The 17,199-nt window shown below is 36.1% G+C and overlaps 1 protein-coding gene across 1 annotated transcript in view; it reads right to left on the bottom strand.

The window, feature by feature from the left end:
- Positions 1–13,321: 13,321 nt before the first annotated feature.
- The window catches only part of PCDH9 (protocadherin 9), an 886,469-nt gene continuing 882,591 nt past the window's right edge, over positions 13,322–17,199 (bottom strand). The window contains exon 5 of the mRNA XM_080798244.1: positions 13,322–15,251. Within this exon, the coding sequence (XP_080654370.1) occupies positions 14,878–15,251 (374 nt within the window). The 3' untranslated portion in view covers positions 13,322–14,877. The remainder of the gene's footprint in view (positions 15,252–17,199) is intronic.

Raw genomic sequence — 17,199 nt, 5'->3', positions numbered from 1 at the left:
GACAAGGGAGTGGTTCTACACCATTCCCTCACAGCGAGTTCACACCAGCTTCTAGGATGCAATACAACTTTGCTTAAGTTTGATTATAACGATAAGAACTACAGTGCAGGAAGGGGCACCTCAAAAATGGTTATCAGATAACGTAGTCTTAGCATCTAGCAGTCTTTTCATGTCGAGGACCTTCTGTTCAGCTGAATCATTTTGCTGAGGGTCAGCTTTAGTCCTCATGCTTGAAGTCCAATTCCCACCACCTCTCTTTTTCATGTGTATGTGCTGGGGGCGTGGACAGGGAGAGGATGAATAAGTGTTCATCTCCTTCAGCTCTAAGCGAGCCCTTAATGATGTCACGACTACTCCATCTAATTGTCTTCATTTGGACTTCATCACTGTTAATGAGATTGTAGCTCACATCTCCATGAGTCACTGTTGCTCTCAAGCTGACCTGACCAGAATACAGGGAGAGTATTTCCCAAGCACAATTCCAATGCCCAATCTAAAATTCAGAATCTACTTATAAATACTATATTTGCCATTTTGTCAGCTTCGATAATTTAAAAATCCAGATTCCACTTGGAGCAATAGAAGGAACTCTTGGTAAATTTAAAACAGCAGTTTATCTCCACTGCATAAGCATTACCATTTCTATATACTGGAGCATTGAGTAAGTGCAAATTACTGTCTCTTATGGAATATCTTCTAGTATTTCAAATAAAATGCACCTTTTAAGAATGACTGATAACTCATAATTCAGTATTTAATGCATAAAACTTTGAACAACTGTATTTGAGTGTAGCTTTTTCCATATCCACAGCCCAACCATTTTATTTTATAGTGCCATTTAACAATTGCAGCATAATTCTTGAGTAGTTCATATTTGAATTTGAAAATTTGAAATGTTTTTGAACTATTTATACTATAATACAAAGTTGAAGAATGAGGAATCAAAAAAGAACTTTGAGCAGAAGGTTTTTTAACTTCAGAACGAGTCTATTGTCTACTTGATTAGCATGTTTAAAAAATTCCAGTAAAATAATTACACTTATAAGAAACAGACTTAATTTGGGGTCTCAATTTTCTGCTTTGGTTTATAGATCTTTATTTCCCAACTTTATCTTATCCTAATACCTCTCCATAAATACACCCTACTTATCATGTTACAAAGTGTTATAGAACCTTAAGTTGGAAGAAATGATACTGAAAAGCCATTTAATCAAACCCACGTCTGATGTCTATCTTTTAAGAAATTCTGACAAATTGTTGTCATATTTATAGCAAGTTTAGTTTGCTACTTCTAGAGGCAGGAGAGTTTTATTACATATTTCATACTATGCATTCATTAAATGCCTACTGTATTATAAATCCTGGATGAGACATTTATTCCATAGGAATAACTGGTCTGTCTTCGAATTGTTCCCAGCTAGGAGGAACAAGCAACAAATAAACTGACAATTACAACTTAATGATAAGAAAGACACTAAAAAAGTGCTCGGGAAGGGCACGTGGGCAAGAGGAAAACCCATCTGTTTCTCTATAGCCCTTGTCTACTAAAGAGGTAATCACCACCACTTTGGCGTTTTCCTGTCACCTACACCCTGGCAAAGGGGGTGAAGTCTTAGTAAGCACTTATGAAAAAAGTGGGTCTACTCTTTCCTCACACAGAAAAAAAGCAAAAAGGATATAAATGAAAAACCTAAAACACATAGTATATCAGAGGAGAAGAAAGCAGAACAGTCCTAAGTTGGTTTAGTAATACCCTTACTACCTTTATAATACCCATCATACCTCTGTCACGATCCCTCAGATCCTCTTCCAAGTTCTCTGAGAAGAACCAATGCACACATGCAAGAATTCAAAACATTTCACCATGGGTAGAACCCTCCAATTATATCACAGTCATGAATTGATTCCACAAACACTTACTGGCTCCACAAACACTTACTGAACACCACCTGTGTCAAAGACTCAGTGAACACCATGGTGAGTAACACAGAGTATTCGTTCTCAAGGAGTGCGGAGCCAAATGAAGGATACTGGCAAGTCAATGAGCGATTAAAATATAGGGCAATGCTGTGAGTGGGCAATAAATAGCACCTGGTTACTTGGGGGCAGGCTTATAAGCCTTTCTAAAGGAAGCCTCTTTTAAGCTCTGACCTAAAGAGTAAGAAAGAGTTAGCTACTCCAGGGAAGAGAACAAAAGGAAAGAACGAACCAGCAGAGTGAAGAACACTCACAAAGGTCCAGAAGCAAAAAGAGCATGGTGTTTTCAAGGGACTTAAAAGAGTTCAGTTTAAGCTGGTTCACTGAGTGATCCCTGTTTTGGGGTAGACTGTGAAGAGGCTGGTCAAGTCATCAGAGGGCAGAGCATGCTGGAATCTGTAGGCTATTTTAAGACATACAGACTTTTGGACCCAGAGTAATAGAGAAACACCAAACAGATTTAACCCAGGGTGATATGATCAGATTTCATCTTAGAGAAAATACACTGACTACTTGTGGAGAATAGATTTTCAGGACTTCAAGTCAAGAAGCAGATAAGTTTATGTTAGAGCGTACTACCCCCACCACGGTGCCTGTAATCAGATCCAATTTAAACAATGCCCCCAACTTGCTCAGTACCAATTAACTCTGAGGCCCTTGGTGGCTTTAGGAGTTTAAGGGCTTAAGGCTTTCAGTGATTTAATGAAGAGGGCTACCACACGACCCCTCCCATCTTAGCGTCATTTGTGATCTTGGCCTTCCCCTGAGAGGGCTGTTCTATACACCACCATCCTCCCTCCCAGCTGTAGGAGGGCTCACAGCAGCTCTGGTGCCCAGACACACAGAGGCTCTGGTTCTTTCTTTACTTCTACATTCAGATATAATCTGGACACATGAGATCTGACTTCTCTAGAAGCTACATGGAGACACTGGGTGGAATTGAGTTGGAGGCATTTCTGGAATATTTTATTGGCCAGTTTTTTTCATGAATCTGGTGTGAAGGAGAAAAAGCTGGACTACATACATGTACATTTGGGGCACTTATAATTGAACCATTGGCATGAGTGAGATGCCAGTATTCAGTGGGGGGGGGGGGCAGAACCTTGGGGAAAACTAACAGTCAAAACTTGGAAAAAGAAGGAGTTTTGCATAGGGTATTAAGAAGACATGCTCTGATGATATAGAAAGAAATCCATCAGAATTCCTTGTTTCAAAACTTAAAGGAGTAGAATGTCCTAAGAAGATGTGAGATGCTGCTAAAAGATTGAATGAAATAAAGCCTGAGAAGTGGCTTTTGAGTTAGGAATAAATTTGGGCAAGATAATTGGAGAATTTAGCAAGGGACATCTTGTTGGGAGTAGTTAGAGGTAGAAAAAGATGGTGGTGTTTTGATAGACCTTTTTTCAAGAAGATCATGAGATGGATAAAAACGGGTCTGACAATAAATAAAGAGAGTGAAGGAAGGCTTTCTATTTACTTCTTTGTTATTCCTTGTTTGTTTTAAATTAGGGAGACTTGAGCATTTGAAAATGCTTATGAAAAGGCATAAGCTTATGAACAAGTAAAATAAAAATGGTTGAATTTACAGAAAATGGAAGAGAGGACTTCCAATCTGGGCTAGATTTGTTTGTTTGTTTTAAGCCTATAATGTATTCTAGGGAGACATTTCCCGTGACATTATGTATTTAAGTTTCCCTTGAAAGTTTGGAAGATTTGGCAAGGAGGGCCCACTATTTTGTATGCAAGTGGCTGTGGTGGCCAAACAGACTCCACTATCATTCTCAAAGGCCTCTGGAAATCTTGATTATGTGAAGGCTGACCTACAGAATAACAATAGGATAATTATAGAATACGCCTGAAAGAGCCAAAAGATGTGGATTCAGGAAAGTTGAATAATTTTAACAAAAGTGAGGAGAGAAAAAGAGAAAGAAGACAGAGCTAGGTTTCTACCTGTTTGGGTAGAAAGTGGGGAGAATTCTTGACTAATAGCCTCTCAGCTCTCTAGAGTGAGTGGCAAGCAAAACTCTTCTCTGATAATAGAGGGAACTTTATTAGTGAGAATCTCGGTTTAACTCTTCGTATGTAGGAGCAGCACTAAAGGAAAATGTGTTCGTAATATTCTGAAGAATTAATATATTTTAAATGTCTTGTGATTAGAAAAGTTTTTGAATAAGCTATTGCCATTACTAACAAAAATAATTAAATACAGATATATTCATGAAGCACTTATGATATTCTGGGCACCATTCTAAGCTCTATAGATGAATCAACCCACTCAGTCTTCACAATAAGCCTATGAAGTGAGTATTACTCTCCCAATTTTCCTTCATTAAAAAATAATTGTGTCAATTATATAAAATGCCAGATTTTATACTGCAAAATGGAAATTTCTCAAGTTGATGAGATTCAGGATCATTATCTCCTTTAAATTTTTCTACCTAAGTAGGATTTATAAGCTAAATCTCTTTATCCTCACTCCATTATTAATTTTAATAAATATTGAAATATTATAAAGAACTCACTACCACTAAATATTGCTAAAGGCATCAACCATGAACTAAATAGTTAAGTATTTCATTTTGTACCATGTAAGTTTAAATTAATTCATGAGCCCCTAGAATGCATAACCAAAGCAAGTTCTTCTCTATGATTTTTCATCTGCACTAAGTAGTTTAAATGCCAGCCCACTGGGAAATTGGTATTTGTACTAGATGAACTTCTTTGCCTAGAATTCTGGAATTGTATAAGCATCACCAAATTAACACAAAAATATGACCATATAAGTCATTAGTAATAAATGCTAAAAATAGCATACAATAGTCTACATATCTATATAACTATGTATTTTATACCTCTATCTGTAAATGATAAAATATGCAAAAAATCCCAGGATAACATTTTTAAAAGAAATACTCATATGTTTTCTTTCTCAAGAAGTTTCAGATTATTGGTTTTCTCATACTGATTACTGTGTGTGCATAAAGAGACAGATATTTCTTATGATATTCAATTATTTACATCAGCAAGTATGTCCCGGCAATAATTAAAGATCAAAGTAGAAAGGAGGAAAGAAGTTATCCTATATAAATGGCTTAATGGACTAATGGTTTATGGAGTGATGCTGTGATATTATTAAACTCCTATTAATTGAATATTTATATTTAATATTATTTAATACTTTGTCATCATATGCTCTTACAAAGGAGTGCCCTGTAAGATTGGGAACTACAGGGAACTTACATTTAAAATCTAGGGGTGCCTGGGTGCTGCAGTCCATTGAGCTTCCAACTCTTAGTTTTGGCTCGGTCATGACTTTGGGGTCATGGATTGAACCCTGTGTTGGGTTCTGCTCTCAGTGTGGATTCTGCTTGAGATCCTCTCTCTTTCTCCCTCAGTCCCTCCTGCTCATGCTCTCTCTCAAATAAATAAGTCTTTAAAAAAAGAAAAGACTGGCAAAATATTGCTAGATGGTATGACCTTGGCATTGTAATTAATTTATTTCATATCTGTAATCTGGGATTCTTGTTTGTCAAATTAAGAGGTGCATCTCCATTTGGAAAATAACTGTAGAGGTAAGAACAGTTGATTAAAGTTGTTGATGCAGTAAGAGAGGGCATGTATGTTTTGAAGCTTAACATATGTATAGCTTTCTCCATGATGCTTGGAGAGTCCATTCTCTCCTCCATGTGAGCATGTAGCTCCCCTTGATGTCTGTGGGAGCTGCACTTCCATGACGAGAAGAAAATGGGCTTGCCGAAGTTAATTATCAGACTGATTTGGGTCTCATTTTAATGTCCTGCTTATTGGCAATGGGAGCCTGATATGTGGCTCACTTTGTTCCTCACCTGATTTTGCAAGGAACAGAAGGCAAGTGTTACATTTAAAAAGGTATAGTGAACAGATATACATAGGGCATGTGAAAGGAGTTGGGCATTTTTATCCAGGAGCAGGGACTTTAGCTAGATTTCCCAAGAACAGTTTAAGCTGCATTCACTTTAAGCTGTGTGCCATTTTAGACTCTATGATTTTGTCCCAAGGCTAAAGAGCACAATTGTTACACACTTAATAAATGAGATACTTAAGCCAACATATGACTATGCCATTCATGGGGTAAACCAGCCTCTAAGTGGAAGAGGGATATTTATTTTAGAACAAATTAATACATCATTTTATTCTGTTATTTAAAAGAAAGAAAGAAAGAAAAGAAAAGGTAGGGGCACCTGGGTGGCTCAGGTCGTGATCCCAGGGTCCTGGGATCAAGCCCCGCATTGGGCTCTCTGCTCAGCAGGGAGCCTGCTTCTCCCTCCCCTCCTCACTTGTGCTCTCTGTCGCTATTTCTGCGTCTTTCTCTCAAATAAATAAAATCTGAAAAGAAAAGAAAAAGTTATTTATCACTCAGTCTCAGAATCAAAGAGTGCTTGAATCTTTCATAAGGAGGGAGCATTGTACAGGGGTCAAGCGCCAGGACTCTGCAGTCAGACCTGCAGACTGACACCCCTGCTTGCTTGCTTGCTTGCTTGGTCAAGGATCTACAGTCGATTCATTTAAACTCCCTATATCTCGGTTGCCTTGCCTTGTCTATAGACTGTGAGACAAACAGCACACATCTTTAAAGAAAAAAAAAAAGTACATGAGAAAATGAAATGTTAACACATGTAAATCCTTAGAACTGTGCTGAGCACAGAGTAAGTGCTGTATAAACACCTTTGTAATCACTGATGGATAAATAAGACAAAACCTCATGGAAGGATGTTTACATGCTTCAAAAAAACAAAGGACAGCAAATAAGTTTCTCATGTATTTGAGTTTTAGTCCAACAATTGTGCAGATAGATTTCCCAGGAAATTATACTCTGTCTCGTGATGTGTGTCAGGCCTCTCTTGTCAGTTACTCTGAAGATCTCTGAGCCCTGATTAAAGCCCCCACTGCTCTTTGGGACAATTCCAACCAAAGATAAATAAAACCCTGATTTAGAAAAAGACTCTACATCAGTTGTCATATTATGAACCAACTAAAGGCCTTCTAACCCATCAGCACTGGGCAGTAAGGATTTTTAAGTCTCTTGTAACCTCTGCCATATCCAAGGACAGTGGTCCTTCAGTTAGATCCCGAACACAATGTTATTAGGGATGTTTCAACCAAAGGTGGGGGAATGAGAAGACGTTACTGAAGTCGAATATATATATATATATATATATATATATTTTTTTTTTTTTTTAAACAAGGATCAAGGTCCTCCTGGCTATGGCTGGCAAGGAAGTTACTTCCTCCTTTTGAAACTTCAGGCTTTCCTGAGGGAAGCAATCCTTCCCATAATGCAAGGAAGAGAATTAGATAGTGACAGGAAATGAGTGGTCTGGGACCAGCAGAGTTGCCATTATTATGATGTCTTCTGAAGGGTGGAACCACAAGCAAAATTACTTAGGTGATGTGCAACTGAACATTTAAAAATATTATTACAAATGAAGTAAAAAATATATTTACATAAAATTTTATATAGTTTAGATAGCAATGTTCATAATTTATACAAACTATTAATTAAGATATGCTCCACTTTGAAAATACGTGTCTATGTAAAAATATTGTTGCTAATGGCCCATTTGTTATCAGACTGTGAAGAAGATGGCAAAGACAGAATATGATCCTCTGAAATTTAAAAACCTATTTTACTGATAAGTGGTGTGCTTCTGTTCATTTGTTTTGCCTTGGCTCCCAATAACATCAGAGACAAATATATGGCCCAGTTCTAGAACGTATACAGAATTGGTGACATAAAATTATGAATATATATACACACACACAAAAAAAATAGACAGACACACATTCTCTTTGACTCAATTTTTTTTGTTTTTTTTTTTTTAATTTGTTTCTTTTGCTTTGTTTTGTTTTCTTGTTTTGGTAATTCTTTCGTTATTTTTATTTTCCTCTGATATATGGGATTTGGGGGAAGAAAAACAATCCAAAACTTGTTTCTGGTAGAAATAAGATATGGTTTAAAAATGAGAGCTGCTACCATCTTAGCCTTTTCCATAAGGCTGATGGCCACAGATAGCATCTCCTTGGTGGGGGTGGAAAGCACTGGGGGAGTATGTACAGTGAATGCCCCAGAGAGTGAGGGAGGCTTATATTAGAACCTTGAGTCATGAAGCATCAGGGAAGAAACAAAAACTTATAAAAATAGTGATCACGTTCACCAGGCATTGGAGTGTGCAGACTTCAAGAAGTGTAGAAGGGAAAATAGATTCCACGAAGAAAAATTGCTGGGTAGAATGGAAATTATTTGCTTTACAAGTAGTTTCTTCCAAACCAGCAAATTCCTAGAAATATAATTTTTTACTTGAAACTTACTGAAACAAAGCCTATCATTTCCTTAAGGAAAAATAGACAAATTCAATGAGTAGACTGAAAGGAATAGAAGAGGAAAAATGTGGAAAATGGAGCATTCCAGTCTTTTGCAAATAATGCACTTTGTTGTAATTTCCTAATTATATAACCCCAAAGTCCCCTAGTTTAAATTTAAATTTAAGGACCTTGTTATCCACGTGAAAACTGAGATGTTGAACAAGTAAGATCAATTTCTCCCTATCGCATGTATAAAACCTATAGAAATGGAAAGGCGGAGAGATGGGTGATAGTTCATTCACTCATTCACTCATCAAATATATGTTGAGCAGCTACTTGGTCCCAGGCACCACTCCAAGAGTAATGGATACATCAGTGAACAAGAGTTCAAAATATTTGCCCAAAATATTTGTGGAGTTTATCTTCTAGTGAGGGGAGACAGACAATGATCAATAAGCTCTGGAAAGAAGTAAATTATAGCTTATAGTTAGAAAGGGCTCAGTGCCATGGGTGTGCAGAGGTAGTGCAGGTTGAAAATAGGATTGCAAATGCCCAGGGAGGCATTTCAATTTTAAAAGGGGATCGGCAGATATGTTAATCCACAAAACGAGTCTCAGTAAATTTTAGAAGTTTGAAATTATAAAATGATCTGTTCTGACTACACTAGGATGAAGCTGGAAATCAATAATAGAAGGGCAACTGGAAACTCACGAATATATGGACATCAAACAATACACTCTTAAACAACCAATATGTCAAAGGAGAAATCACCAGGGAAACTAGAAAATACTTATGGTTGAATAAAAATGAAAATACAGGGGCACCTTTGGTTAAGTGGCTGCCTTCAGCTTATGTCATGATCTCAGGGTCCTGGGATTGAGTCTGCATCAGGCTCCCTGCTCAGCTGGGAGCCTGCTTCTTCCTCTGCCTGCTGCTCCCCCTACTTGTGCTCACTCTCTCTCCCTCTCTCTCTTTCTGACAAATAAATAAAATCTTTAAAAAAATTTAAAATACAACATACCAAACTGATGGGGTGAAGCGAAGGCAGTGGGAAACTTACAGATGTAAACAAATATGTTGGAAGAAAAAAAAAAAAGAGAGAGAGAGAGATCTGAGAAGACAGGGCTTGTGATGTAAGAGGAAGTGAAGAGGTTGTACTATCCAAGAAACTAGGACAAGGAAATGTCTCCTGGAGGAGGAGTGTCCCACCATGTGTCTATCAGTAAGAGGTTTGAGGACCTGCCACTGAGGCCAAGTTGTTTTTTGACATCGAAGTATGTTTGCAATGTATGGATTTAATGCTGAATGCATATATGTTACCTTAAATCTTTTCATGATTTTTGTCTTCAACAAAGTGAAAACACTTTATCTACAAAATAATATGGACCACAACTGCTTATGTGAACAGTTTGTTATAAGAAAATGGATGTGATGTCATGAAATATAAAAACAGTGCAATTTCACGTAGAATCACCTAATACTGTATCACAATACATCTTAATTGTGTTAGAGTTCCAAGGTGAAGATTTTTCTTATTATAATCGAGAATCATTATTCAGGATGATGTCAATGATGTCATAACTAATGATGAATTTGGAAGTGAAACAATAAACTCCTGTTAGAAGAACCACAAAGATAATGTTCAGCAGGGTGACTATAGTTAATAACAGTGTACTGTATAATTGAAAGTTGCTAAGAGAGAAAATATTAAAAGTTCTTGTCACAAGAAAAAAATTATAGTAATGGACGGTGATGAATGTTAACCAGATGTGTTACGGTGATCATTTTGCAATATATACAAATAGCAAATCATGTTGTATACCTGAAACTAATGTAACATTATATATCAGTTATAGCTCAATAAAAAAATTTTAAAAAGAACAACAAAAATCTAGAAAAGACACAGTGGAACTGTGATACTCTTTGAAAAATCACTGCAGTTGAACATATTTGCAAATATATGAATTCTAGATTAGCTGGCATTGAATAAGTCCAATAATAATTGTGTTGTATATATGCTAATAAGACCATAACAATAGGACTTTATTTTTTATTATTTTTAAAGATTTTATTTATTTAATTGACAGAGAGATACAGCAAGAGAGGAAACACCAGCACAAGCAGGGGGAGTGGGAGAGAGAGAAGCAGGCTCCCCGCTGAACAGGGAGCCCAACGCAGGGCTCTATCCCAGGACCATGGGATCATGACCGGAGCCGAAGGAAGACGCTTAACGACTGAACCACCCAGGTGCCCCAATGATAGGACTTTGAAGAGAAAATATGAGGATAAAAAATGAAAGGCTATTTCAAAAGAGATTTTTACTATAAAGCTTCAAGAAAAATGTAATACATTAGTAAAACAAAAATGCACAGAACTCATTTCCATGTGCAGGACACTAAGAATTTTAAGACATAAGAAGATAAGATGCATTTATAGAAGTGAAAAATAAAGTCCTTATTTAATGTTTTAAAACAGATGATGGTAGTATCAAGATAACAGAAAATTGATATTTTGAGGATACCCATGACTTTATACTTTGAGTGAACTAAATGTGAATGCAAAATTATTATGATGGTCATGTTTTAATGTTATTTATCTTACAAAGATATTCCAATCCTAAGAGGAAAATTTTGCATTTTCTCAACGGTGAAAAGTCTGGTTGATATCTACTAAAATTCAGATCAGTAGTTGTGAACAGGAAGGAACAGTATATAGAGTACTCATTATGTGATCTCTGTGCCTTTAAGAACACTGGGAGAATCTAAAAGCAATCTCTCCCAAAAGAACCAATGAAGGACCTTCCTTGAGGGAGAGAAGATCAGCTCTGTTTAAAACAAAGCAGAACAATGAAGCATTTTTAAACTGGCAGCACCACTCCTCCTTCTCATAATTTGGTTTGCCCTCTTACAAAGCAACACCCTGGCATCCACATTAGAATTGAAACCGACAAGGCATCCCTTTCATCCCTGGCTGCCAAAACTCTTCACTAATAATAATTAGCCATTCCTGGCTTCTAGCCAAGAGAGTTTAATAAATACTAGAAGGGCTTTGGGGCCTCAGCTGTATTTCTAGCATTAGCTAAGGAATGATGGGGGCAGGGAGCATCACTTTATGCCAAAGGAGATCTGCTAAATAGTGCAGCAAAAGGACTACTCATGAATGACCTATTAATGAATGACCATTATTTAAAAATATATTTTATGTTGTAGTATGTGTAGAAATACTCATTCAAATAGGTCATATTCAGCTTTATAAAGTTCATTTCTATACTTGCCTTAAAAACGTTAATATATAGCATCATAACGTCTGCTAGTTACTCTAAAAGTTATTATCTTTGTACCTTTCATATAGGTGTGCTTTTCTAGGAAATGTAAATGGCTTTAGTTTCCAGGTAAATAATGGTTCATAATATTCAATGTCTACATAATCAAACAATGTGGATAATACTGAAGGAATAGTCATTATGAATATACTAGTTTATTTATTTGATACGTTCTTCATCTTGGTTTGTGATATTATCAACGATAAAATTTCATGGGGCAAATAAATAAATAAATAAATAGAATTTCAGAGCATATAACTGAATGTCTTGAAAAGCATAGATATTGTTAAAAAAAAGAGTAGATATTTTTATATTGTATTTATTCAAAGAAATATGGTATGGTAGGGATGGGGAGCTTCTTTCCCAAACTTGTGGTTTGTTCTCTCTCTTTTTTTCCCTCTGTTTTTATTTATTTATTTTTTAATTTAAGTATATTTCCACTCTTTAGGGCAAAGAAAAATATAAGAGAAATTGTTTCACTTTCTCTCACCCTTCACTCTAAAAGGCAGAGGGGAATGACTTATCTGATTGGTAAAACCTAAAGAAAGACTGTGCAGGCATGAATTTTATTTTCTTTTACTTTTCCAGAGTAGCCTGTCTTCAGGATTCATTCACTCTCTGTGCCCTGGGGCAGGCTGCACCCCTGTGGGTGTGCCTGAGTAACGGGTAAGTCGGGCTTACTCAGAGGTGATGGGATATGGTTTCAAACCCAGTCATGGTGCAAGCGAGTACCTTTATCTCCATGTGTTTAACTCCTGAGTCCTGCTTCTTAGGGCTTCAGAAAGCTCTAGAGGAAGAGTCAGACCAGATTACCTACCCTCAGGCCCCAACACGAGTGAAAAGGGACTCAGCTGCCCTCTGGAGAATAGAAGCACCTGGCATATGTGTGAGCATGTCTTATGATCCTTGATAGCTTTCTGTACCTATTTTCCTAATCTGAAATAAATACAGATGAAGTTTCCGTTCTTGTTTCAAGGCCTTAGTCCTAGAATAATCTTCTTCTGCTTAGCCAACAATAAAATATATGAGAGTTTGGTTCATGCAATCTTGCTGACTGAGAGTCAAGAAGGTAACTGCACTAACTCGTGCCCCCTTGCCAGCTTCCTGACACGGGATTCCACTTGGATAAAACTTGCATGCATCGTGACTAGAAAGTGCACCAACTTTTTCCACGAATTTCCCTAGAAAACGATTGCATAGACCATTAAGGGAGTGTAACTAAAACTTGAAACCTATTTTCAGAACACAGGTAGTAAACCCCTAATGAGTCTGCCTTGATTTCTAATTAAGAGCTGTTTTATCAACATATATTTATACGACAATTAGAGTAGAAATCATCGCTTTGGATGTTGACCAAGAATTAACACACTACGATCAGGAATTCAGAACATTTATTGCAAGAGCTGAATAGTTGTAAATAACGTAGAACTGGCAAAGCAGTAACAAGGATAATTGTTTAGATATTTATTCTGTCAAAGTCATCAAACACCCCTCACAAACCGACAAAAATGTACTGCAATAAGCAATGCACCCCTACCCATTATTTTCCATTATACTGTGGAAAAACGTGAATTGCTATTTACAAAGTAATTTTATTTTTGGTAAGAACAAATTAACTATCAGATTAGCAAACCTTTTTTTTTTATTTTTTATTTATTTATTTTTTTTACTTTTAAACTGATGTTGAACCGTGGCATTAAGATAACTTTCACTTCTTTCAATAAAGACATTTTGTTGCATGCTATTTATTTGTTTAAATCATCTGTCATGCCTTAACAAAAACCTCCTAAGAATGTTCGAATTTGGATTTGTTTGCACGTGCAACTGAGATCTTATTAACATTAGTTGTCACTCTGCTGGTTTGACCTAAGTGACAAGATGCTGGTACCTGCCAGGCATTGACCGACTATGATAACAAACAGTTAAACAGCAATAATTAGAGATTTATCCCTTTATTTCCCCCAACTAGCCTACCTGGAGAATGTTCTGTTACATCATGAAGGCACAACACATTAAATATTTTGTGGCTATGGTCTAACACTTGTGTTACAACAACATTATCGTATATGAGGATCAACACAAACTCTGCCATTTCAACAAAGTTGTAGACACACATTTGCCCAGTTGAAACTATTTTTGAATAGTAATTTTTCTTCGATATATGCTAATTTTGATACATTAGTTTTGTATGAGTGACAAGTACAGGATATTATATTACTTTCTGAAACTAACACTTTCCCATTACTCTCTCACTTAATGCTACTAATTAAGTGATTTTGCTTCGCCTACTTTGAAAACAAGGATGTCAAGAAAATAGGTTCTGAATTTCCAAGCTTTTGCAGAAGTCCTGTTTTTATATAAACTTTTCGTCTTATCTTTATTTTTTACAGAATCCTAGCATCATAAGCGGTCACAGAAGAAGCAAGATTCCAGAACCTTTTTTTAAACACAAGTATTTGAGATCCTTTGAACAATGTGTGTCAAGACAGACTACTAACGCAGAAACACCTCACTAAAAGAAACAACAAAAATAACGACAAAGAGGCAAATTAAGAAGAAGGAAGAAGCAACCATAAAACACAGAGTTATGCTACAACAGTTTTTAGGTGAACATCGTAAGTACACAAAAGTTGTTAATAATAACTTGCTTCTATTTACAAATACTTTAACACTGATTGACTTACAAGTATCCACTAACGTTGTTAACAGCACGATAGGTTTAATGCTTATCTTTTTAAGTTTCGCTTGAAGTATAATGTCAAGTATAGCAGTCCCAGCACAAATCAATGACAAAAAGAGCACAAGTTTCTAACTGGATATGTTTGTCAGTCACTCTAATCCATGGAACTTTCTTACTCTCCAAATGCATATTCTATTGTTCATAGCAGCAGTCCAGGGTCAAAAGTAAAATTCAATTAAACAACAACAACAAAAACAAAACAAAAAACAAAAACAAAAACAAAAACAAAAAAAGATATTTGCACAATGGAGTGATCTCCGGAGAGTTTAATCAATTCTAATAAACAAGATCACATGGCTAGTAGAACTATCTTCTCTTTTATGTTGTAAAATATTGTATCCTCCATGGTGCTAACACAAAGTTATGGATATCCCTGCTATAAAGGGGCATAGTTATAGAGATCTATTGAATACATAAAGCTCTGACACACAGGGTATTAGCATGTCTATTTAGATTAAAGTTATTAGGTCCCATATAGCTTTTTTTTTTTTTTTTTTTAGAGTTGGTGCTCCTTCGGACTCTCAATAGTACCTCCCGCTTGCTTATAAGACTTCAGATTTGCCAGAGGAATGTCTGTGATGTGGCTGCCATTGTTGAAATGGCCTTCATTGGAGCCGTACTGCTTACGGTCATTGAACTGGTTCCTGTTGCTATCTTCTTTCCAGGATCTGGTAAGGGTGTGCCCATTCACAAGCTTGTCCTTCTTGACCCATTCTTTCTGGGGTGCAAAGGTTGAGAGAGGAGATTTAGGGTGTTGATATGGACCCAAGCCAGGAGGCATCCAGCAATTATCAGAGTGACCCAAAACCAAGCACTCTTGAGTGCACATCTCTGTAGCTTCAGCTAATCCTCGGGGACCCAAAGGCCCATCTACAGAGGGCAAGAGACAGAGAGAATAAGAAAAGAAAGTGGTTAGAATTTTAATGTAAAATTGTCTCCTTAGACAAAAAGTGCATGAGTGATCTCATTTTCTCATGAAAAGCATAACTTAAACAATTCAAAGAATTCAAATTCTTTCAAGAAGGAATCAAATTCCTTGCTGTGAAAATAAGAATTATCTCTTTCCTTAGGCCTTCACTTACAGCTAGAAACAGACAAGAGTAAACAGATATATCATTTCAGATCAACCCTTCCCATGGCATATGTATTATTACTGATTTATCTTCTAATCCTCAAGTAAAAAGCTCTTATTTATGAGAAATCATGAAAAATAGAAAAATTGTATGTGCGATGTTGAAAAATGTGTGAATGTACAACTCCATAAAAATAAAATGCAAAAGTACTGCTTGAAATATAATATTAAAAGTAAGTACTCTAGGGCACCTGGGTGGCTCAGTGGGTTAAGACTCTGCCTTCGACTCAGGTCATGATCCCAGGGTCCTGGGATGGAGGCCTGCACCCGGCTCTCTGCTCAGCAGGGAGCATGTTCCCCCCACCATGCCTGTCTCTCTGCCTACTTGTGATCTCTCTCTCTCTCTCTCTGTCAAATAAATAAATAAATAAAATATTTTTTAAAAATAAATAAATATAAAAATAAAAGTAAATACTCTAAATGGTTACATAAAATACCATTTTTCCATATAAACACATGTTAATTTATATGAAATCACATGAAAATAACTGCACATTTTAAAAAATCAAAAATAATTAAAAGAATGTTTTAATTAATGTGTATATTATTAAAGGAACACCTAGTCTGCTGCAAACATTCTGAAATCCAAGTAAATAAAAAGTCATTTGCATCTAAAGACAGCATTTGGTTCCTTCCAAGTTTAAACTATTTTTCTATATTTCTAAGTGTATTAAATAAACCGGATTTCACTAGAAGGAAAGTCTAGCTAAGTTGCAAATTGGATCACATGAAGTCCAATATTCAGGGGAAAAAGTCATCATAGATATTTATCTATTAGTTTGTGGGGTTTTTTGTTTGTTTTTACTAGCAGGCAGTCTACATTTTAACATTTTAACCAGATTTCAAAAGTAAACTCTTTTCTGATTCTATAAAGAGGAAATTAACCTTTTACTGAAAACAACAGCCAAATGATTTAGGAAAAATTTGTTTTGCTTTGTGCTTTTCCCCTTGATTAAACAGTCAAGTGATAAGTGATAGGCTGGAAATTAGGAATTGATTTTACGAATGAAGTTACCTGGATAGGCAAGACTAGAGAGTTATCAGAGTAAAAACGTAGAAGAAAATGAAGAAAACATCTGCATGATTGCCTCTACAATGATTAAAACACTTAACAACTGGAATGTGTGTCTTTGCCAAAACCCAAATTAGCACTACTGGCACTTAAGTGCCCAATAATTGTGTTTTTTGTTTTTGTTTTGTTTTTTAATATTAACATCTGTTTGGCTTACTAATATTCAAGTTATTCCTTGCATATGGAAAAATACCTTCCGAAATAGGTAAAAGTTGATGGCCAATACTCGAGACCCCAAAACACGAGCAACATCGCAATGGACACCTGATGTGAAAACAACATGGCTAAAATTTACCATTTCCTACAAGCTCAAATTTTAGTGATTTTTAAAATTTAAAATCTTCTCTTTAGAATAACTTTAAAATTCCTTCTCATTTGACCTGTATTCTCATCCCCTCAAAAGAGAAAAGTTTTATTTTGTTTAATCATATGTTTGTTCCTCAAAACTATTTCTCTCATCAATCTCCAATGATTACTGACTTTTTAGTATATTTAACTTAAACTTCTCTATGGGCCTTTCTTGGCCCTCCAAATTCTGCCCATGCTTCAAAAGTTCAAACTAATTTCTCCCTTTTAGGTTCACGGACGTGTGTTCAAGGACTCTATATCCACAA

Source organism: Martes martes (assembly GCF_963455335.1).
Source record: "Martes martes genome assembly, chromosome: 3".
In the NCBI taxonomy this organism is placed as follows: Eukaryota; Metazoa; Chordata; class Mammalia; order Carnivora; family Mustelidae; genus Martes; species Martes martes.
Note: the sequence above shows the minus strand (reverse complement) of the source record. Positions and strands in the feature narration are given on the sequence as shown.